The sequence below is a fragment of the Rhizophagus irregularis genome, chromosome 14, assembly GCF_026210795.1.
Source record: "Rhizophagus irregularis chromosome 14, complete sequence".
In the NCBI taxonomy this organism is placed as follows: Eukaryota; Fungi; Glomeromycota; class Glomeromycetes; order Glomerales; family Glomeraceae; genus Rhizophagus; species Rhizophagus irregularis.
In genome coordinates, this window is record NC_089442.1 from 864,322 (window position 1) to 884,790 (window position 20,469).

The 20,469-nt window shown below is 24.2% G+C and overlaps 4 protein-coding genes across 4 annotated transcripts; 1 reads left to right on the forward strand and 3 right to left on the reverse strand.

Moving 5' to 3' along the window:
• Positions 1 to 2,700: 2,700 nt before the first annotated feature.
• Positions 2,701 to 4,319, reverse strand: OCT59_005884 (uncharacterized protein; the record flags this gene model as incomplete). Its single annotated transcript, XM_066140911.1, has 3 exons — positions 2,701 to 2,876; positions 2,951 to 3,036; positions 4,306 to 4,319. The coding sequence occupies 3 exons, from the start codon at positions 4,317 to 4,319 to the stop codon at positions 2,701 to 2,703; spliced, it is 276 nt and encodes a 91-aa protein (XP_065997753.1).
• Positions 4,320 to 7,139: 2,820 nt separating this feature from the next.
• Positions 7,140 to 11,191, forward strand: OCT59_005885 (uncharacterized protein; the record flags this gene model as incomplete). The annotated part of the gene is made up of 7 exons (XM_025308801.2): positions 7,140 to 7,535; positions 7,623 to 8,099; positions 8,171 to 8,635; positions 8,715 to 9,167; positions 9,235 to 9,705; positions 10,082 to 10,261; positions 10,337 to 11,191. 7 exons carry the CDS (start codon positions 7,140 to 7,142, stop codon positions 11,189 to 11,191), a joined length of 3,297 nt encoding a protein of 1,098 aa, XP_025183930.2.
• Positions 11,192 to 14,635: 3,444 nt separating this feature from the next.
• Positions 14,636 to 17,561, reverse strand: OCT59_005886 (uncharacterized protein; the record flags this gene model as incomplete). Its single annotated transcript, XM_066140912.1, has 5 exons — positions 14,636 to 14,710; positions 14,792 to 14,959; positions 15,042 to 15,192; positions 15,268 to 15,346; positions 15,428 to 17,561. The coding sequence occupies 5 exons, from the start codon at positions 17,559 to 17,561 to the stop codon at positions 14,636 to 14,638; spliced, it is 2,607 nt and encodes an 868-aa protein (XP_065997754.1).
• Positions 17,562 to 17,733: 172 nt separating this feature from the next.
• Positions 17,734 to 18,703, reverse strand: OCT59_005887 (uncharacterized protein; the record flags this gene model as incomplete). Its single annotated transcript, XM_066140913.1, has 2 exons — positions 17,734 to 18,450; positions 18,572 to 18,703. 2 exons carry the CDS (start codon positions 18,701 to 18,703, stop codon positions 17,734 to 17,736), a joined length of 849 nt encoding a protein of 282 aa, XP_065997755.1.
• Positions 18,704 to 20,469: the final 1,766 nt, after the last annotated feature.

The window sequence follows — 20,469 nt, forward strand, 5'->3', positions numbered from 1 at the left end:
CTGATTACCAAGACAAACCTAAATGATGAATGAAAATTTTTTCATTTAATAATAAATTAAACCAAAAAAAGAAAGAGAAAAAAAGAAGTTGTTCGATTTTATGTTCAAATATTATCAAGCCACTCGTCTTCAAAATACTACATTATCTTAGTTAGGATCGAGATCTAAGGATTTTTGGAAGCATTATTTCGTTAAATCCTCTTTTTTTTATATTTCTTTATATTGTCGATAAAATCTTGAATCATTTTTTTATTTAGAGTAGTAATTACCTATCTAATTATTTACTCATTTAGAGAGACGTTTTACCTATTGGGAGAAAGATTAACTCGCTCGAATAGAACATGATTAACACTTTGAATATCATTATTCGGCAGTTAGATTACTAGTTTATCATTTAAAAAAAACCTTATCAAATAAATTGGAATTTTGGCGTTCGTAACAGCGAGCGATAAGTTTGGTTTTTTTTTATTTTAAACTAATTCATTTTATTCTAATTTTAGGTATATTTCTGTCTTGAAAGCAAATCCGGTACCCACGAGCAAACTATACCGCTCCTCCACTCAACACTACAACAACAATACCACTTCTTCACAATCGATTTCTTTCATTTTTTCTTTAGAACCATCAAGATGATGACAAATTTGGTGTACAGTCTAACCTCGATATACCGTTATTCGATATACCGATATACTATTTAAAAACTTGATATACCGATAAAATTTTATTTCCCACTATATGTGAGGACATATATGTATACAGTCAAACCTTTATATAACGATATGTCGTGACATACATGAAATTTTTAGAAAATATCGTTATATCAAAGTTATACCGATATTTATCTCTCTCTTGGAGGCCTTATAGTGAGGTGTTTATTTTTAATTTTGAACAATTTCACTTTGTAACTCGAAATTAAGGTACGAACCACGAAAATTTTTAACTCAAGACGAATTGTTGATCACGTGATTATAATGACTTCAAAACCTTAATTTATCTTTCTATATCTGCTTTTATTTCGTATAATGAAAAAGATGAGTCTAGGATAGAATTATTTTAAGATTAGCACATGTTCTTCCTTGTAAATTAGAATATTTGAATTTATATTTAGGACTCGGAGATTAGAAAAAATATTTGAGAAGTATTTTTAAAAAATTTAAAACATATGTTAAAAAAACATATGTTTATTAAGAAATTATTATTCAAAATTAATAATTTATTTAATATTTTACCATATATAAAGGAATATATTATGAAAGAAAAAAGGGTGAATATTTAGCTATTGATGGATTTATACAAATCCGAGTAGTTATTAGTATAATTCGGTATAAAAAAAAGAGTTGTTTGCCATAACAGATGAATTGAAGGAATTTGAATCATATAACATTAAAGAATATAATAATTTAAATATTAAAGCTTATGAATTTATACTAGATGAGATGTATTAGGGATATGTATAATGTATCTTAATTTTATTTACTATATCTATTAAGAATTATTATTATATAGTATTATTCATTTTGTATCTAATTCGTATGAGAATAAAGATTATTGGATTTAAGAAAAAAAAAACATTATTTTTTTTAAGATTATTTTATATTGTCTTCATCTGTAATAAAATGCTAATAATAATTTCTTTCAATAATGTAACGAAAAAAGTTGCCATTTTGAAAATATATTTTTTATATAATTAAACATTAATAAAATGCTTTGTTCTTTGCATTCTATATATTTTATTGACGTATTACCATCCTATTAAAGGTATTTGTAAAAAAAAAAATTCGTCCATTTGTATTTTCTCTCTACAATACTTTATAAATATATGTTACACAAAATTTATTTGACAAGGTAATATACATTTAACGAAAAAAATATATCAAGAAGCAAATATTCATCTTCATGTTTATATTAGAAATAGTTTTAAAAATCCAGATAGACAAGTATTTTAAGTATGATTATAATAATTGAACTTCCAATTAGTGTATATAGATCGGGATCCGTACAATAAATAAGAATCAATAATCATTATTTGTTAATATTATATGCCCAATATAAATAATAAAACTTAGTTTACCTTTCAAAATAACGTTAAACATTGCAATCTAAAAAAGGCTGGCAAGAATCTTATTTTCAGTCAAATACTTCGGTAAATAATTACATTTGTGTGAAGTCGCAGTTTCATCGCTATTATACTTGAAGTTGAATCGCCAGTAGTTTCATAATAAAATACGATGAAAATAAAAAAAAATTTACAAAAGTAATATGGAAGTAGCTTGGCATTATGCGACTGATTTGTCCGATTAATAAATTCATATGTAGTATTTTTTATTATAATTGATCGACAAAGGCGCAGTTTCAACCACAGCGATAATGATAATCTTTATTTAATATATAATTAAAAACATCTAACAATAAAACATCAAATTCTGTAAATATACATAAAAAAAGATAATAATGATAATAATAATCTTAACAATAATTAAAATTATGTATAAATATCTCAAATTGGAAAAAAAATTGTTAATATAGTTGACACTTAGATTTTATCGTATAACAAAATCCTTTTCTTCGTTTAAAATTCTACTAGTTCTTAAGCTTTTTAGCTTTTAATGAACTATAGGTACTAGAAATTAAACAATTTTCTGAAATATATTTTAAAATTTAATTTAGTATCAAGAATAAGAAAAAAAAAATAAAGAAATATTATTTACCTAAACTTTCACTTAGCACTATTTTATCATCATCCTTGTTATTATTATTAATTATAATTTTTGAACTCAATTCTTCTTGATTTAAAATTTCGTTTAAAATTGAAGAAAAATCAATTTTCCTACTTATATAACAAGATAATGGATGATTTTGAATAACAGGTTCATTATCTGTAAAATAAATTTTTATTTTTATTTAAAAATTATTAATTAAAATCAAAATAGATTTACTATTATTTCTTTACCTGATGCAAGTACTCTATCATAGTTATAAAAGGACAATTCATTTCTCCATTTATCACAATATCTAACTAGTTCTTTAGCGATTGGCCTTTTGTTTGGATCAGAATCCCAACATCTTTTCATTAATTCCATATATTCAACTTCTGTGCAGTCAATAATCTTTGGTCTTAATCCTTGACATATATCTAGGGATAGTCTGAAGTCATGAGGTACATTATTAAAAGCAGGAATACTATACATCATTTCCCACATTATAATACCAAAGGAATATATATCGGAAGCTTTAATGTATTGATTTCCACGTAATACCTCAGGAGCAATGTAAGGAATTACTCCATAAATTTCTTTAGACTTAGTATGTCTATCTGCTGGTTGGCTTAATCCAAAATCACTTATACAAGCAAAATTATTATTAAATAAAAGTATATTCCCACTATGAAGATCTCCATGAACTAAATTACATCTATGTAATGCTGAAAGTGATTCTGCTACAAAGTATAAATTTTCATACTTATCAAATGGATTGTATTTCTTTATCGTTAGATTGGATCTTAAATCGCCAAGTTTCATATATTCCATCACAATCATATAATTTAACGTTTCTGGGTCTTGAGTAATTCCATATAACTGCATTGAATAAGAATAGTTATCTTTAGCAGAATGTAAATAGCTTAAATAGTTTTTCCACTAAAAATAAACAAACACGCATTAAGTTTATGTTTACAGATAAATAATTTTTACATTAGTAGTCTAAGTAAATAATTTACCTCATTTAAAAAATTTTCACTATTATTTGAGGAATTATTTAAAAGTTTTAATACGACATGCCTCCCAAATCTTTCATATTTATTAAGAGGAGACTTAATATTTTCTTTACTTGCATCTTTATAATCTTTATCATTAATAACTCGTCCATATATACTATCAAATTCTCTCTCCCATTGTTGAGCCTTACTATCCCATCTTTTAACGTATCCAGTTAACAAAATTGCTTTATAAACAATACTGAATCCACCTTGGGCGAGGTATTTTATGTTTCTAAAACGATTATAAGGATACCATTCTAAAACTTCAAAACAATTTCTTGCTTTTAACTGAGAATCTTGTATAAACTTGTCTATAAATTTATTATCACTAGTCCACTTATCGAAATCCTGCTGAAATCGGTTGGAATTGCAATTTCAACACCAATACCAATGGGTATTCAGTTGTTTACAATCAGTGCATAGTCCATATTTTTTGTTAACTATTATTTCTTCATATACACATAAAATATTTTCTATATTTTCAGGCATACTTTTGTGGGAACTTTCTTGATATAAAAAAATAAGAAATGGCAAACGTAATCATAAATTACCCGTAAATGAACATTTTATTTTATTAGGTTGAGAAAATTTGACACAAATATCATAATCACCATATGTAACATATGACAAAAATATAATGACATTTTTACTATATTTGGATCGTCAGCTGATTAATCTAAAAATTTGATAATCACTAATTTATTGTTTTTTCGGAGATGACTCCGGAGGATCTTTTATTCTTTTTTCTTAAAATATTTTATTCAACGTCGAAAATACCAGATGATACTTGTTTGGATGTAAATAAATAATTTTGTATTCTTCGATATGTTTACACTTAAAAATAAGTTAGTTTTATATATAATTTTAATCAATGATGATCGTGCATTGCCCTATAAAAAATTTTATCCGTTATTTCTGTAAAAACTCCGTAAAAATGAGCCTTTCACGAATCCACTCACTATCCATTCACGGAAAATGTAAATAATTTGATAAATTCCGTGATATAAGGCTATTAATTCCGGAAATATAAGCCTTTTACAGAAAAAGACAGAATATAAAAAACGGATCGACTTTTTTTTACAGGGTTGATGAAACAATTGAAACATGTTACAATAATATAATATAATTCGTGATTTAGTTTCAATAATTTCAATATTATCTTCTGACACAGTCCGACAGTCGTTGACACATATGTAAATATGTACTGTCTCATTCCTTTTAAGAAAGTGTACTATATCGTAAAAATATATGAAACTATTTTTTTTTTATTCCGTTATTTAACATATATAAGCTTTTTGTCATTACCAAAACAAATTTATAGTTAAGCCCTATTTGAAAAAGATATTTCTCGAGTGATCGGCAACATCACATATGGTTGAACATTTCATAGTATAATTATAAATCAATTGAATTATTTCTAGAAAAGTTTTTTTTTTCATTCAACTATATTGATTTAACTGGTTAATATTGATCATGCATAAAAAGTTGGAGTTATTCAAGAAGTAAAACAAAATCAAATGCTCCAGATGATGAACCTCGTATCTTGAATTTTTGAAAATATACGTATATACTTTAAATTTACACGTATTTAGGCTAGTATCCTGAAACTTTTATTCAAAAAAAAAATTTCATAGTCATTTATTTTCATTTATCGCTCTTTCCTCTTATCGTATCAAACTTTTCACTCTAATCCTCTCACATTTTCCCTTCTATTTTTGATTATTCTTTGGAAATTTTATGACTAATTGAAGAACAATGATTAAATAATTCAAATTTCTTTTTCTTTTTGACTAAATATTACTTCAAAATACGCTATTTAATATTTTATGTCATTTCAGTTGTATTCATCAAATAACTTTAAGAAACAAATATACGTATAATTCGTTTATTTATCATTATATACTGACCTGTAAAAACAAAGACGAACAATTTGAAAGTCACTGTTAATTTGTTATTTTGATGAATTCTCGCAAATCATTTTATTCAGTTTATTCAACTCTGTCGTCTGTTTATTTTAACAATAAGTGCGTAGTGCGACTAGTGCGTACACCCGGTCAGATCGATATCACGTGACAGCCAGTACTTTTTTCCCGGTACTAATTTACTAAAATCAGATTTCTCAATTAAGAAATGAAAATCACGCAAAACAGCCTCATGCAATTAAATCTTTATTTTAATTGTAAATAATAAGTTTCATCAAAAATTTTTTTCTTCTTGATATAAAGTAAGAACCGAAGGATCACTTTAATGGTAAATTTTGTTTACATTCGATAATTTTAAGTGCCAACTTTCATGAAAAATATATTAACTTCTGGCAAATTCACTTGATTTTTTTACTTCTTAAGGTATCAGTTAAATTTGCAATAAAATTTTCAATTATCAATTTGTAAAGTATCCTTTTGAATTTTCCTTAATATTATCACAACCTATTCTTTCATATTTATTATGTATACATTATATTATACATAATACATAAGAGAGATCTAAATATTAGGTTTAATAACTTTATTTGTATTTTTTTCAATATATATCAAGAAATGTGACTTGAACATTTAAATATTTAATGTCGTCATGTCGATCAAAAAGTAGATATTTTGATCTGCATCGTATACTGAGTAATGTAATGCCGTAATATACCTAGTAAAATTATTAATTATGAGGCGTAGTATTATATTTAGAATTAGCGTATAAATTTTTAGTATTTTAAAATTGTATGCGTTATAAATGTAGCGTCCGAGATGACGTTAAACTAGTGGACCATTTTAGAGGATAAGTCAGATGATTACCAGATGATTAAGAAATCAAGTGATAAATTTGAAGATCATGACGAAAATCTATATTTAGGATAATTTACAAATAAGGGAATGGTTTTGAAGGTCAATTGAAAATTTCAAAACCATGAAAAGTAGCAAGTACTAATACTTGTAGATTTGATGAATACAAAGTTATATGAGTTAAGAAAATTTCAGAATTTTGCAGCAAAACATAGTGATAGACGCAGCAAGTTTCTCTAAGATACTATTAATAAGTTTCATATAGAATGGACCAGTTTGCGACATTGTGAAATCAGGTTACGAAATTTGTGAAATTATTTTAAATATTAGGATAAATATTTAATATTATTACACCAAGCATATTATTGTATTTATTTATAAAGTATTATTTTGTTAAGCCTAAAGTGGCAACGTGACTTATCAAGGGCTTAGGTATTACAGGTATTACAGTAACATTATTGAGTTACATCCATTAATTTCTACCACGTGACTTATAATTATGATTGGTTCGCTAGATATTTTGCAACAATCAACAATATATTTTGTGTAATGCGCCTTTTTAAATGGTTGTTCGTTACGCTTGATTTTTTTTTAAAAAAAAATTCATAACCATGTCATATGATATTCAAGATGATGATATTAAATGTAAAATCTGTGGTGAAATATATACGGATTTATATTATAAATGGTGTAAACCATGTCAAATAATTAATATTATACGAAATTTTGCAAATTGGACAAGTGGAAATGAAAAAATTGATAAATTCATTCAAGAAATGCAACTAAAAGTTGAAGAGTACAATAAAATAATTTTTGAATGGATACCATATAACCAGTTCAATTATATTAAAAAAATAAGCAAAGGTCAATTTACTACAGCAATATGGAAGGATGGTTCATTAGAATATAATCATAAAGAAAGGAAATATAAAAGAAACCCAAATGAAGAAGTTACTTTAAAATACTTAAATAATTCACAAAATATTATTAATGATTTTTTAAATGAGGTATAAAACTTATTACTTTTTTATAATTTTGATCTTTAAAAGTTCTTTTATTCTATTTTAACATTAATATTTTATATTTACTAATAGGTTGAAACACAAATTATTAAAAGATTAAAATATACTAATATTTCTAAAATATATGGTATATCCCAAAATCCAGACACAAAAAATTATATTATAGTATTTCAAGATGGCTGCTATTGTGACAACTGTAATGAAATATATACAAATATATCTTTCAAATGGTGTAAACTATGTCAAATAAATGATATTAAACAAAATTTTTCAAGTCAAACTATTGGAAATAAAATAATTGATGACTTTATTCAAGAAATGCAATTGGCAATTGAATCACAGGACGATGTAGTATTTGAATGGATACCATATAACAAGTTTAATAATGTTAAAGAAATAAGAAAAGATACAATTTATTCAGCAATATGGAAGGACGGTTCATTAAAATATAATAATATAAAAAGGAAATATGAAAGAAGTCATGATGAAAAAGTTACTTTGAAATGCTTTAATAATTCACAAAATATCATTAATAGCTTTTTAAAAGAGGTATGATCCTTTTGATATCTTTGCAATTCAATTTTTAGTTTTATTATAACCTTTTTTTATATATTTAATAGCTTAAAGTTTATATTGTTGAAGGAAATTTATTACATTTTCCTATAATATATGGAATATCCCAAAATCCAAATACAGAAAATTATATTATAGTATTTCAAGATGGATGTTGTTGTAATAATTGTGGTGAAATATATACAAAAATGCGGTGTAAATCATGCGAAAAAAGTAATATAAAACAACATCTTGCAAACTGGACTAGTGGAAATGAAAAAATTGATGAATTCATTCAAGAAATGCAATTAGATATTGAGAGAAATGATGATAGGATTATTGAATGGATACCATATAACAAGTTCAATAATATTAAAAGAATAGGCAAAGGTAATTTTGCTACGGTAATATGGAATGATGGACCATTAAAATATAATTATAGTGAAAGTAAATATAAAAGAGAATCTAATAAAAAAGTTATTTTAAAATGCTTGAACTATTCACAAAATATCACTAGTGAATTTTTAAATGAGGTAATATAATTTAATTTATTTTTGCTAATCATACTTTTATTATAATAATAATCTTGATTATATTTTTATATTTTAACAGGTCAAAGAAATAAACAAAACTAATACTATGTATGGAATATCTCAAAATCCGGATACAGAAGATTATATTATTGTACTTGATAATAATAATTGTGAAGAATGTGGTGAAATATATACAGACATATCTTTTCAATGGTGCAAACAATGTCAAATAAATGATATTAAAAACAATTTCACAAACTGGTCTAGCGGAAATAAAAAAATTGATGGGTTCATTCAAGAAATGCAATTAAAAGTTGAGAGGCATTTTGATATAATTGTTGAATGGATACCCTACAGGCAGTTCAATAATATTAAAAAAATAGGCAAAGGTGAAATTTCTATAGCAATATGGAAAAATGGCCCATTAGAATATGATTATAGAGAAAGGATATATGAAAGAAAATCTAATAAAGAGGTTACTTTAAAATATTTAAATGAATCACAAAATGTTATTAGTGACTCTTCAAATAAGGTATGAAACTTATAATTTTCTTATCTAAAATTATTTTCATTATAACATTTTTTTATATAATTAACAGGTTAAAGTATATTCTATTAAAGAAAATGAATATGATATTCCTAAAATGTACGGAATATCCCAAAATCCAGATACAAAAGATTATATTGTTGTACTTGACAATAGTTATTGCAAAGAATGTGGTGATCAATACATCGGTAGTATATATTATAAATGGTGCAAACCATGTCAAATCAATAATTTAAAAAATAATTTCACAAACTGGTCTAGTGGAAATGAAAGAATTGATGAATTTATTCGAAAAATGCAATTAACAATTGAAAAATATGATGATAAAATAGTTGAATGGATACCATATAACCAGTTTAATATTAGCAAGATATGCAATAGTAGTTTTGCCACAGCAATATGGAAGGATGGTTTATTAAAATATAATTATAAAAAAAAGAAATTGGAAAGAATACCTAACAAGGAAGTCACTTTAAAATGTTTAAATAATTCACAGAATAATACTAACAAATTATTAAATAAGGTATGGAACTCCTAATTTCCTTGTAATTCATTTTTTTAAAGTAGTTTTATTATAAAATTTTTTATACATTTAACAGGTTAAAATATATTCTATTAAAGGAAATAAATATGATACTCCTAAACTGTATGGAATATCCCAAAATCCAGATACAAAAGATTATATTATTGTACTTGATAATAGATATTGTAAAGAATGTGGTGAAATATACACAAAAATATCTTTCCAATGGTGTAAACAATGTCAAATAAATGATTTTAAAAAGAATTTCACAAACTGGTCTAGTGAAAATGAAAAAATTGATGGTCTTATTCAAGAAATGCAATTAAAAATTAAGAGTTGCTCTGAAATAATTGTTGAGTGGATACCATATAATCAGTTTAGTAATATTAAGGAAATAGGCAAAGGTGGGTTTGCTACAGTATATTTAGCTATTTGGAAGGATGGTCCATTGGAATATATTAAAAATAAGAAGGAATGGGAAAGGTCACCTAACAAAAAAGTTGCCTTAAAATGCCCGTGTAATTTACAAAATATTACTGATGGATTTTTGAAAGAGGTACGAATTTTTATTCTTTGAACTTAATAATATTAAATATTATTCAAATAACTGAATGTTTTTATTTTCTAATAGATTGAAGCATATTCTATTGATAAACTTGATGGAATTCTTAGAATACATGGAATATCTCAAAATCCGGATACAAAGGATTATATTATTGTACTTGAGTATGCAAATTGTGGAAATCTTAATTATTTTTATAGTAATATTATTAGAAATTATCGTTGGTATGAAAAATTGTCTCTATTAAGGGATATTATTAAGGGACTTAAAAAAATTCATGAAAATGGAATAGTTCATCATGATTTTCACACAGGAAATATATTAATTTCTTTGACCCATAATAAGGAGTATTTTTCTGAACATCCAATTAGTAATGTATATATTTCAGATATGGGATTATGTAGAGAAGCTGATAATGCAATTGAAACAAAAATTTATGGAGTTATGCCTTATATGGCTCCTGAAGTATTAAGAGGAAAACCATATACTCAAGCAGCAGATATATATAGTTTTGGCATGATTATGTATTTTGTTGCAACTGGACAACAACCTTTTGCTGATTGTGCCCATGATAATGTTTTAGCATTTAATATATGTAAAGGAATAAGACCTGAAATAAATAAACTAGAAATACCAGAATCTTATATTAATCTTATGGAAAGGTGTTGGAGTCCAAATCCAGACAATAGACCAAATGCAATTGAAATAAAGGATTTCATCCAATTGTTTTATAATGATGAGGAAGTTAAAAAGCAAGTTAAAGAAGTAGAAAAATATAAAGAACCAGATTTTTTATCTGACATAAATAATCAAACTATTCATCCACAGGCTTATTACGCTTCTCGATTGCTAAATCCATTTACAAAAGATCTTTCAAAAGATGATACTGATACTGAATGTTTAGACTGTGTGATAACAAACTGAAGTTAGTATGATTCTTATCTTAATATACTAGAACTAAACCAAAGCCATTAAAATACCAACAAAATCACCTAACTTGAAATAACTTCCCATCAACATCCTGAGGGTCATCAAAATTACTTACTATAACTCTATTGGATATTGATGTTTTAAATCATTTGATAAAATTTTTATTTTAATTTTAAATTAGAGAATTTAAATTTTATTATATTAAAGTTAAATATTATTCTTTTTTTACAAAAATTTCTATGGTGTTAAAATTATTATACTAGTTTCAATTTATATATTTTTCATTTATTAATTTGACATTTTATTCTATATTATTAGTATTCTAGCTAAGTTATTTCTATCAATATATTCAAGTATCAGATTTTTATATTGCTTAATAATTTATATATTATATTGAATCCTTATAAAAAATTTAACGGAGCTTTTATAGAAATTACGGATAAAAATTTTTACAGGGAACTGGAAAATATAGCCTATGCTAATTGTGCTCACAATAATTCTAAAGCATTAAGTATATATGTATTGAAATTAGTAAATCTGAAATAAATGAGTAAGAAGCACCAAAATATTATATTTATTTAATAAAGAAGAATCGAAATTCAAATCTATGAAAATAGCAAAAAAGTTTGCTTGTTATTGAGTTATTCAATTCGAACAAAGTAATAAATATAAATACATTAGGATATCATTTTGTTTATCATTAATTTTGGATGTTAGATTTCAGTCAGAACAAATCAACTCAAATGAAACAACCAAAGTCAAGAACGAGTATATTTAAATTACAAATCAATCACTATGAAGAGACTTAATATTGTTTTGTTTGTATTTTTAACTAAATTTTTATTATACCCTATTTCATTAGTTGGATGTATTTATTCGTATTTATATGTTATTGTATAGGGTAGGGATTGGAATCGATTCAATCGAAAATCGAATCTTGAGAATCGATTAAAGATTCGATTTGACGATTCGATTTTCGATTTCGATTAATCGAATCTAAACCGAATCCCATTTGCGTCGGAGTCACGTGAAGTTACACAAATTTCCAAAAAAGGAAATTTTGGCTCCCGGAAATTTCGGAAAATCATGAAATTTTGGTTACATAGATTTTCAAAAATGGAAATTTTATGACGATCATTTAATTCTGGCCAGAATTAATGAATTAAGATTTTAATGGAGTAAATGGGCGGCAAAGCATAGTAATGGTGATATTTATGTAGTATATATGTTTGATCATCATTTTTCAGCAATTTTGATAATTCCGATATTATTTTTTTTACCGTAACGTAGTTATAGAAATGACATGATTACTTTTATTGCGCCATAATATAAAAAAAATTGATTTATTGAGATTCGATTTTTAGATTCGATTAATCGATTCTACAGATACGATTCAATTTTCGATTAATTCGATTTTGGTAGAATCGATTCCAATCCCTAGTATAGGGAGGAGCAATATCACTTATTTTAGAAAGGTCAATGTATTGATTGGTTCTAATTTTGCCATGTCAGTGGCAAAATTAGTAACTAATCATACATTGACCTAATAAATAAGTGATATTGGCCCGTACAATAATATTATTATCGTTTGGAACTGATCATAACATTTAAATGAGCCATTAAAAAATCCTCTATGGAAATGTTTTTCAGAATTGTAATATTACATTTAATATGAATAAATGATTTTTATACGAATTTTATTATACATACACTTATAAATAGCTTATTTTGATAATATAAATTATCGTTCAGCCCAATAGGGTCATGCAGATTTTCATAGACCGATATTTTTATTAGGCATAGTAATAACACATGATTGATATAATAAAGTGGAATAAAAAAATATGGTGTGTTAAATGAATATTTGGGTTCAGTTTATTTCACCGAAAATCATTTCACCGAATTTTAATTTTTACTGTAATTTGATAATCAATCACATAGCCACAATCAGACGGGAATTAAAAAGACTTTATTTTTCAATGTATTTTTTTTTGCTTCCACAATTCTTTATTTGATTTTATTCTAGCAAATATGTTTTTTTTATCAATTATAACAAAGTTAGTATACATATTATGGAAAAAGTAGAAAATTAGAAAACATAGGAAAATAGTAAAAAATCAAAAAAAATTTGTAAAAATTTTTTTTTTTGGTTTAGCAACCATACGAACAAATAAGTTTATATTTAGCAATTAGAATCTAAAATTTATTGGTTAGTTATAATCACTTTTTAGTTATAGGGTTGTTGATAATTTATTATCAACTAAATACCTCTATGTATTTTATAAAAATTATGTAATCTTTTCAAAATTTAAATAATTAATAAAATGCGTTACTAATTTTTTTTTTTTTAAAAAAAAATTTAATTAGAGATTAAAAAGATCGACATTATAATAGTTAATTAAATTTGCTAGTTTTTTTTTTCGAAAGTTCTTACCAATAGAATAACCATTCGTTACATGAAAATATTCATTATGTATAATATCCCAAAATTCCAATAACCTTAATACTTTTATAGAGATCTATCCATTCTTATTTACATAAACTGAACCTTTTTATATAATTTTCTTTACAACAAATACAGATGAGTGAATATGTTACCAATTTGTAACTTATACCTTGACTTGAGCCTGATGGCTAGTAAAAAAACAAATATACTTTACTCAATAATAACAATTTTATTTCATATTGAAATGTCTTCATATTCTTTTCAAATTAGGAGGAGTAATTTAAATTTACTTAATCGATCTATTTGAATTTGTAATAATACATAAAATTTATGTAAATTTTGCAGAATAAATCAAGCTATGTGAGAAAAAATTAATAATGCGTTAAATACTATATCATATGGAAATAGAATTTTGGTCAACTTTAACTTTAAGATAGCAAAGTTGATAAAAATATAAATGTGCAAGTTTGCATTAGAAATTTAACCTTATTAAGAGTGGATCTAGGATATATAGATAAATATGCAAACATAAATAAAATTCCTTACAATAACTATATTTACTAAAACGTGCTGTAATGAAATTTGTAATAATTTTTTTCGTGATGAACTGATTATCACATTAATGCACATTTTCACGTCATAAAAGTAAAATGTTAATATAAATTAATCGTATAACGAATTAATTAATAATAAGTTTTTCTAGATTTTTAGCTAATTTATACACTTGTACTGTAAAAGAATTTAAAATATTAATTTAATATTTTAAATAGAAATTTTTTATAATAAATAAAATGAATTTATTAGTTTTAAAATATTACAAATGAAAGCAAATGAAAAAAATGATACAGTATTAATTTAAAAAAACAGTCATAGGTGATTAATTATATCTTTCAGCTCAAGCAAGTTTTCCATTTCTTTTCTTGAAAAATATTTATCTTTAAAAATTTCTGGAACATTTGGATAAATATTATGAAAATTTAGAAATAAATCAACTATGTTAGGAATGTTAGGAATATACAGTAAGTTATTTTTTCTTTATTATTCCCAAATCGAACATAATCTATTTGCTATAAATAAATAAATAATGATGAGTTACTAAAATCAATTTTCTTTTAAAATAAAAAGTTCCAAGTAAAATAGAAGCATACCATATTAATAGAACCGTTTATTTCAATTGAAGGTTGTACATAATATTCATATACATTTATTGGAAGCTGATATTCAATCCAACCTAATCCCTTAAGTTTTAACACATCTTCATATTTTAACACACGTTTAAAATAGTTTAGTTCATGATTCTTATAATGTTTAGAATTCTATAATAAATCCATATATTAATAATTAAAAGTAACATTTTAAATAGTGAAAAAAGAGATTTTAGCAATTAATAAAACTTACAGTGCTTTTAATTTTAAAATTTATAAAGCAATCTTTATTTAGTATTTCTTTAACATTTATTTTCCAAATAATTTTACGCCACCCAAAAATTAGCATGGGAAAATTCAAACAAAGCTCTTCGTTTTTTGAACTTATTATCTTTCCTGATAAACTAAGAAATTTTAAGTTAAAAAATTTATCCCAATTTTTGAAAATTTTAAAATGCATCACAAATACATTCATTTACCTATTTATGTCATTTTCTTGAAATTGATGAAGTCCGCTATCAAAATTTACCAGATCTGATATAAAATAAACTTGCGATTCTAAATAATTTATTGAATTTATTGATCAATAGATTAATTATTAAACATTATAAAAAGTTAATAAATTAAACATTCTCTTACTTTCATACATGTGTTTACTAAATCCATTAACAATTCCGAGTTCGGAAAGATCATCATTATTATTAACATTTAGATATAACCAAAAATCTGTGTATTCTCGTAATAAATAAATATATGAAATAAACCTAAAATAATTGTAAGAAGTACTATGGTCAGATAACAAGTTCAAGTCTAATATTGCTTTTTTTAATTCTACATATACTTTGCATCTAACAAAAAGTAGTAATTCAATGTCTTTAATATTAGAAATTTGATTAATTTTTATCAATATATTATTTAATTCTATAGAATTATTTTTATTCAGTAAATATTCCAGATGAAATTGTTGAATTTTTGCTAATATATCATTAAAATCTAATAATTTTTTACACTTTTTAAATACCATTATAGCATTATCAATATCTTTTTTTGTATAATAAATTAGACATTTGAGATAATATGCTAAACTATTCAATGGATCTAATTGTATAACTTTATCAAGGTCTAATAAAACTTTATTGTAATCTTGAAGAGCATAATATGCAATAGCTCTCTTATTTAAGTTATGAATATTTTCTGGATCAATAATATTTGCTTTTGTAAAATATGATATAGCTTTACTATATTGTTTCATATTACATAAAGTTTCTCCATAATAACATAAAATTAAAGAATCATCCTTGTTGAAATTTAACAGTTTATCTAATACTTTTAAAGTTTCTGAATATATACCATGCTTTTCATAACAATATGCACTATTCTTAAGACATAAATAATTATCTGGATTATTTCTTAATGCATAATTATAATTTTTGTATGCATAATAATCTTCTCTAAATAAGCGACTATTTCCAATTATTATATATGAGTTATTTATTTTAGCCTTATAATCTATTGATTTCCATAAATTTTCTATTGCTTCATAATAGTTACTTTGCCAAAAAAATATTTCGCCACAAATTAAATAAGCAATTGGTTCTTTTGGTTTTAAATTAATGGCTTCTTTCAAATATAAGTGTGCTTGTTCATAATTTTTAAGACATCTATAAATATAACCTAAAATGCATCTTAAAGAATAACTTTTAGGAAAAAAATTTATAAATTCTTTACACAATGATTCAGCTTTTTCATAATGTTTTTCATTTATTTCTTTTATAATATTTTTATATGTTGGATGTTGTTTTTTTGAATTTCTTGAAAGTATTGATGATAATGATATATTTGAATTTAATTTAATGATTGAATTAAATTTCTTCTTTTTAGTTAATATAAGATCAGCTTCTGGATTATCTGAATCATCACTATCATCTATTTGATCAGAATTTTCTAATTTAATTGGAGGTATAATATATCCAGATTCGGAAAATTTAGTATATAAATTTTTATAAATAGAATTTTGTGGTAAATATCTGATATCATTTTCTTCAATTATTTCTCGACATTCAGGACATATTTTTTGTTTTAATGATTTTAAATTATTTAATGATAATGTATGTTGACATTTTAAAATACATAATTGATCTTCTGGTTCACTACTAACCGGACAAGTCATTTCATTTGCTATAATATCTATAACCTTAGAATTTGATGCCTGTTCTCTCTTTAAATATAAATTTTGATTGAAACATTTTCCTTTTCCTTTCTTTTCTTTTCCAATATTTTTACTTAAAATTTTCAAGTCTTTAAGATATTTTTCTTTAATAAATAATAATAAATTTTGAAATTTTTCTGAAAAATCTGATAATTTATATTCATTTAATTTTTTTATATATTGAACAAAATCATCCTCAATCATTGAAAACATTTTACTATCAATATTATGTAAATGTAATAATATTTCAACTGCTTTAAATTGAATGAAACTACTTGGAGCTTTATTAAGTGATTCAATTGCTAAATAATAACAAAGACCATATGTAGTAGTTCGAGTAGACTTTTGAATAAGGTTTTGTGCAATATCCAATATTCCAAACCATAAGATATGTGGTAATGCAATAGGTTCATTTCCAGCGAGATCATTTAAGAAACTTCCAGTGTTTTTTAAAGCTTTAGTAACTTTATTTGATACTTCATCAAATTTAGTTTGAGAATCTAAAATAGATTTATTAGTTATATCAATCCATTCTCTTTCCAAAAAGCTCCAAAGATATTCCATTAATACCAATCCACAGAATTTTTTACTAATTATCATTTCAGTACCTTCAGATCAGGTAAAAAGATCATGTTGAATCATCAACATAATTCTCCAATCTACATAATAAGATGCTACAGGATATTTAAAACTTAAACTTTCACGTATTTGAGCAAGCATTGATAATATTGAACAATCATTGAAGATTAACGCCTGTTATTGTTAAAATTCCTGGTGTGATATTCAATGCAGTTTTAAGTAAATTTTTGGTTCTTCGTATAATTTCTTGGAACCAAGTTTCATCATCACGCAAACTATGTAATGTGTCTCGTAAGTGGATTAATAAGAAGTCAATGTTATAATTACGCTTTTTAGTTATAATTTGATCATCTTGATCATTGCTCTGTTTATTAAATTGGTTAAATTTTGATCTAAAATTATTATTAAGTCCTATTTCAATAACTTGTGTTGTTTTACGATGAATTTCTGCAAATTTTGATAAAGAATTATAAATTTTATCTCGAAGTTCTTTACTAAGTACTATTGGCGAAAAGCATATCCGTTCTAAGACTGTTACCCAAGTTCTTAAATGTAACTCCAATCTAGTCACACTTTGTTTTGCATAAAAATCGAATGGGGTTGGATCCGCCAATGCAACTAAAGTGTCTCGAAGAATTTGAGGTGAAAAATCATTTTGTAAATTTTCAAAAAGTAATTTTAATGCATATAAATATTTGATGTCGGTCAATTCTTTAATAAGTTCTTTTGCCTTTCCATCGGAAGTTGTAAATCCATCCTCTTCTAATTTTAGAAGAATACTACTATTGTTGAAGAAGTTTTCATGCGGAACCGTTTTATATGAAAAGACAGAGTCGTGAATTTCTGGAATAATATTGCTAGAAGAACTTCCGCTCTACATATTTATAAAATTATTATAAACTCAATTTTTAATTAATTAAAATATTTAATATTATTTAAAATTCTAATTTACCTGGCTTGAACTTCCATAATTTTTTTGTTGCAAAAGGATAAACCTCAACCGGCGTAAGATTTTTAGGAATAATATTTTCGTTTAAATGTAAGTTTGTACAACTGCAAGTTGGCGTAAATTTACATTGTAACATTGTAACAATCAACAGTTGCACATCGCTATTCAATGATATCATTTCTAAACTGTGGTGTAGTATCAAAGTATGATAGAATAAAATTTGTAACTCCAAGTACCTGATACGTTTCACGTAGTTTACTTAAAATTTCTTGTAAAAATTATTTTTTTCTTATTTGGTATAGAGAAATAGCGTACTATTTATTTTATTTTTTTACTATTATTATTGTGAAACATTATTCAAAAAAAAAAACGTGACAATCCTAATTTGAATTGTATTACGTGATCATCATCGATAAAAAATTGATATGTTTGATATGTTTCATAAGTTTCATAAATACGTATAAACAATGGAAGGTTAATAATAACCTTAATGGGATTTTAAGTTTTTAATAGTTTATGGTATAACAGAAAATTTCATGTTTGTTGCATATTAAATATAATAAGTAACCATTTTTTTTTTGTATTCTAAGTTTAACACATAGTGAAGTTATAAGAAATCGGGAAGGTTTAACTTGGTATGATTTTATTTGTTTGTCAGTATCATATTTTAAAGGATTTTAGGTAGTACCAATATTTTTATTATTGTTGGTTTTAAAATTAGGCAAATTTTATTATTCAAAAATCTGAGTGTGTAGAAGCCTTTATTTAACCTTCTTAATTTCTCAATAATAATAATTTCTTAGTGAAGTGTTATTTTGTTGTAATTTCATCTGATTTAAATTATAACTTATAAGAAAAATGTTTTTTTTTTAAGCAAAATAAATAGTATTATGAAAATATTGTCATTAGATATTATTCAAATAGTGCTTTTACTTCACTACTCCACTTAAGTAAATAAGATATCGAAATGCAAAATTTTTTTGAAATTTTGTGTACGCTTATTATCGTACAATTATCGTAAGTGATGGTACTGTTCACTAATCATTTACATAATAGTTTTTGAAATTAATAAAGGGATGATAGACAATTTTGTTAATTGGCGAAAATATATGGTAAATATTATTAAAATAACGATATATGATAAATAATTTTAACAATTAGACAAGTAAAATTAATGTATTGAAAATTTTAATTGAAAAACTAATCTAAGTTTCTTTCTTTCTTCGTATTATTGAAAAGTTGATAAATAAAAGTGAATCATTTGGCGATCATTAGAAAATGTTTCCTTCAGTTACTCGCAATAATATCGAATTTGAAATTAAATGTATCAAGCCATATCCGTCGTCGGATATATATTTTTAAATATTCAAGAATTCATTTTTTTAGAATAAATTTTTTTTTTAAAAAAAAAATAAATAAAATGAAACGAAAATTTATTTGATTTTCTTTTTAAAAAAAGATAAGTCTAATAAAACTGTAAAAACTATTTACATAATATATTTCTGAATTAAAAATGTTGGTAATAAATAAATAATAAAAAAATGTATAATGAAAAAACAATCAACTTACCATGTAACAATTGTAACACCGAAAGAATATATTTTGTACGGCATTTATTAAAAAAAGACTACCAATGAAAAATCTCGTGTATCATTTTCATTATGCGGCAAAAAGATCATATTGTTTTCGACAAAGGTCTTATTGAGATGTCCGTCTTTGACTTAATATCACCAAGGTTCGCAAAATTTGTCCATAACATTAATGTGACAAATAAATAAACAAATATTTTTAATATTACTTAATTGACAATAATATACAATTTATTAATCACAAATTATCAGATAATAATCGAAGCAATAATTAACAAAGTATATATAATTGGAGTTATACATATAAAATTAAAAAATTTCATTTATAACTGGTAAAGGCCAGATAATAAAATAG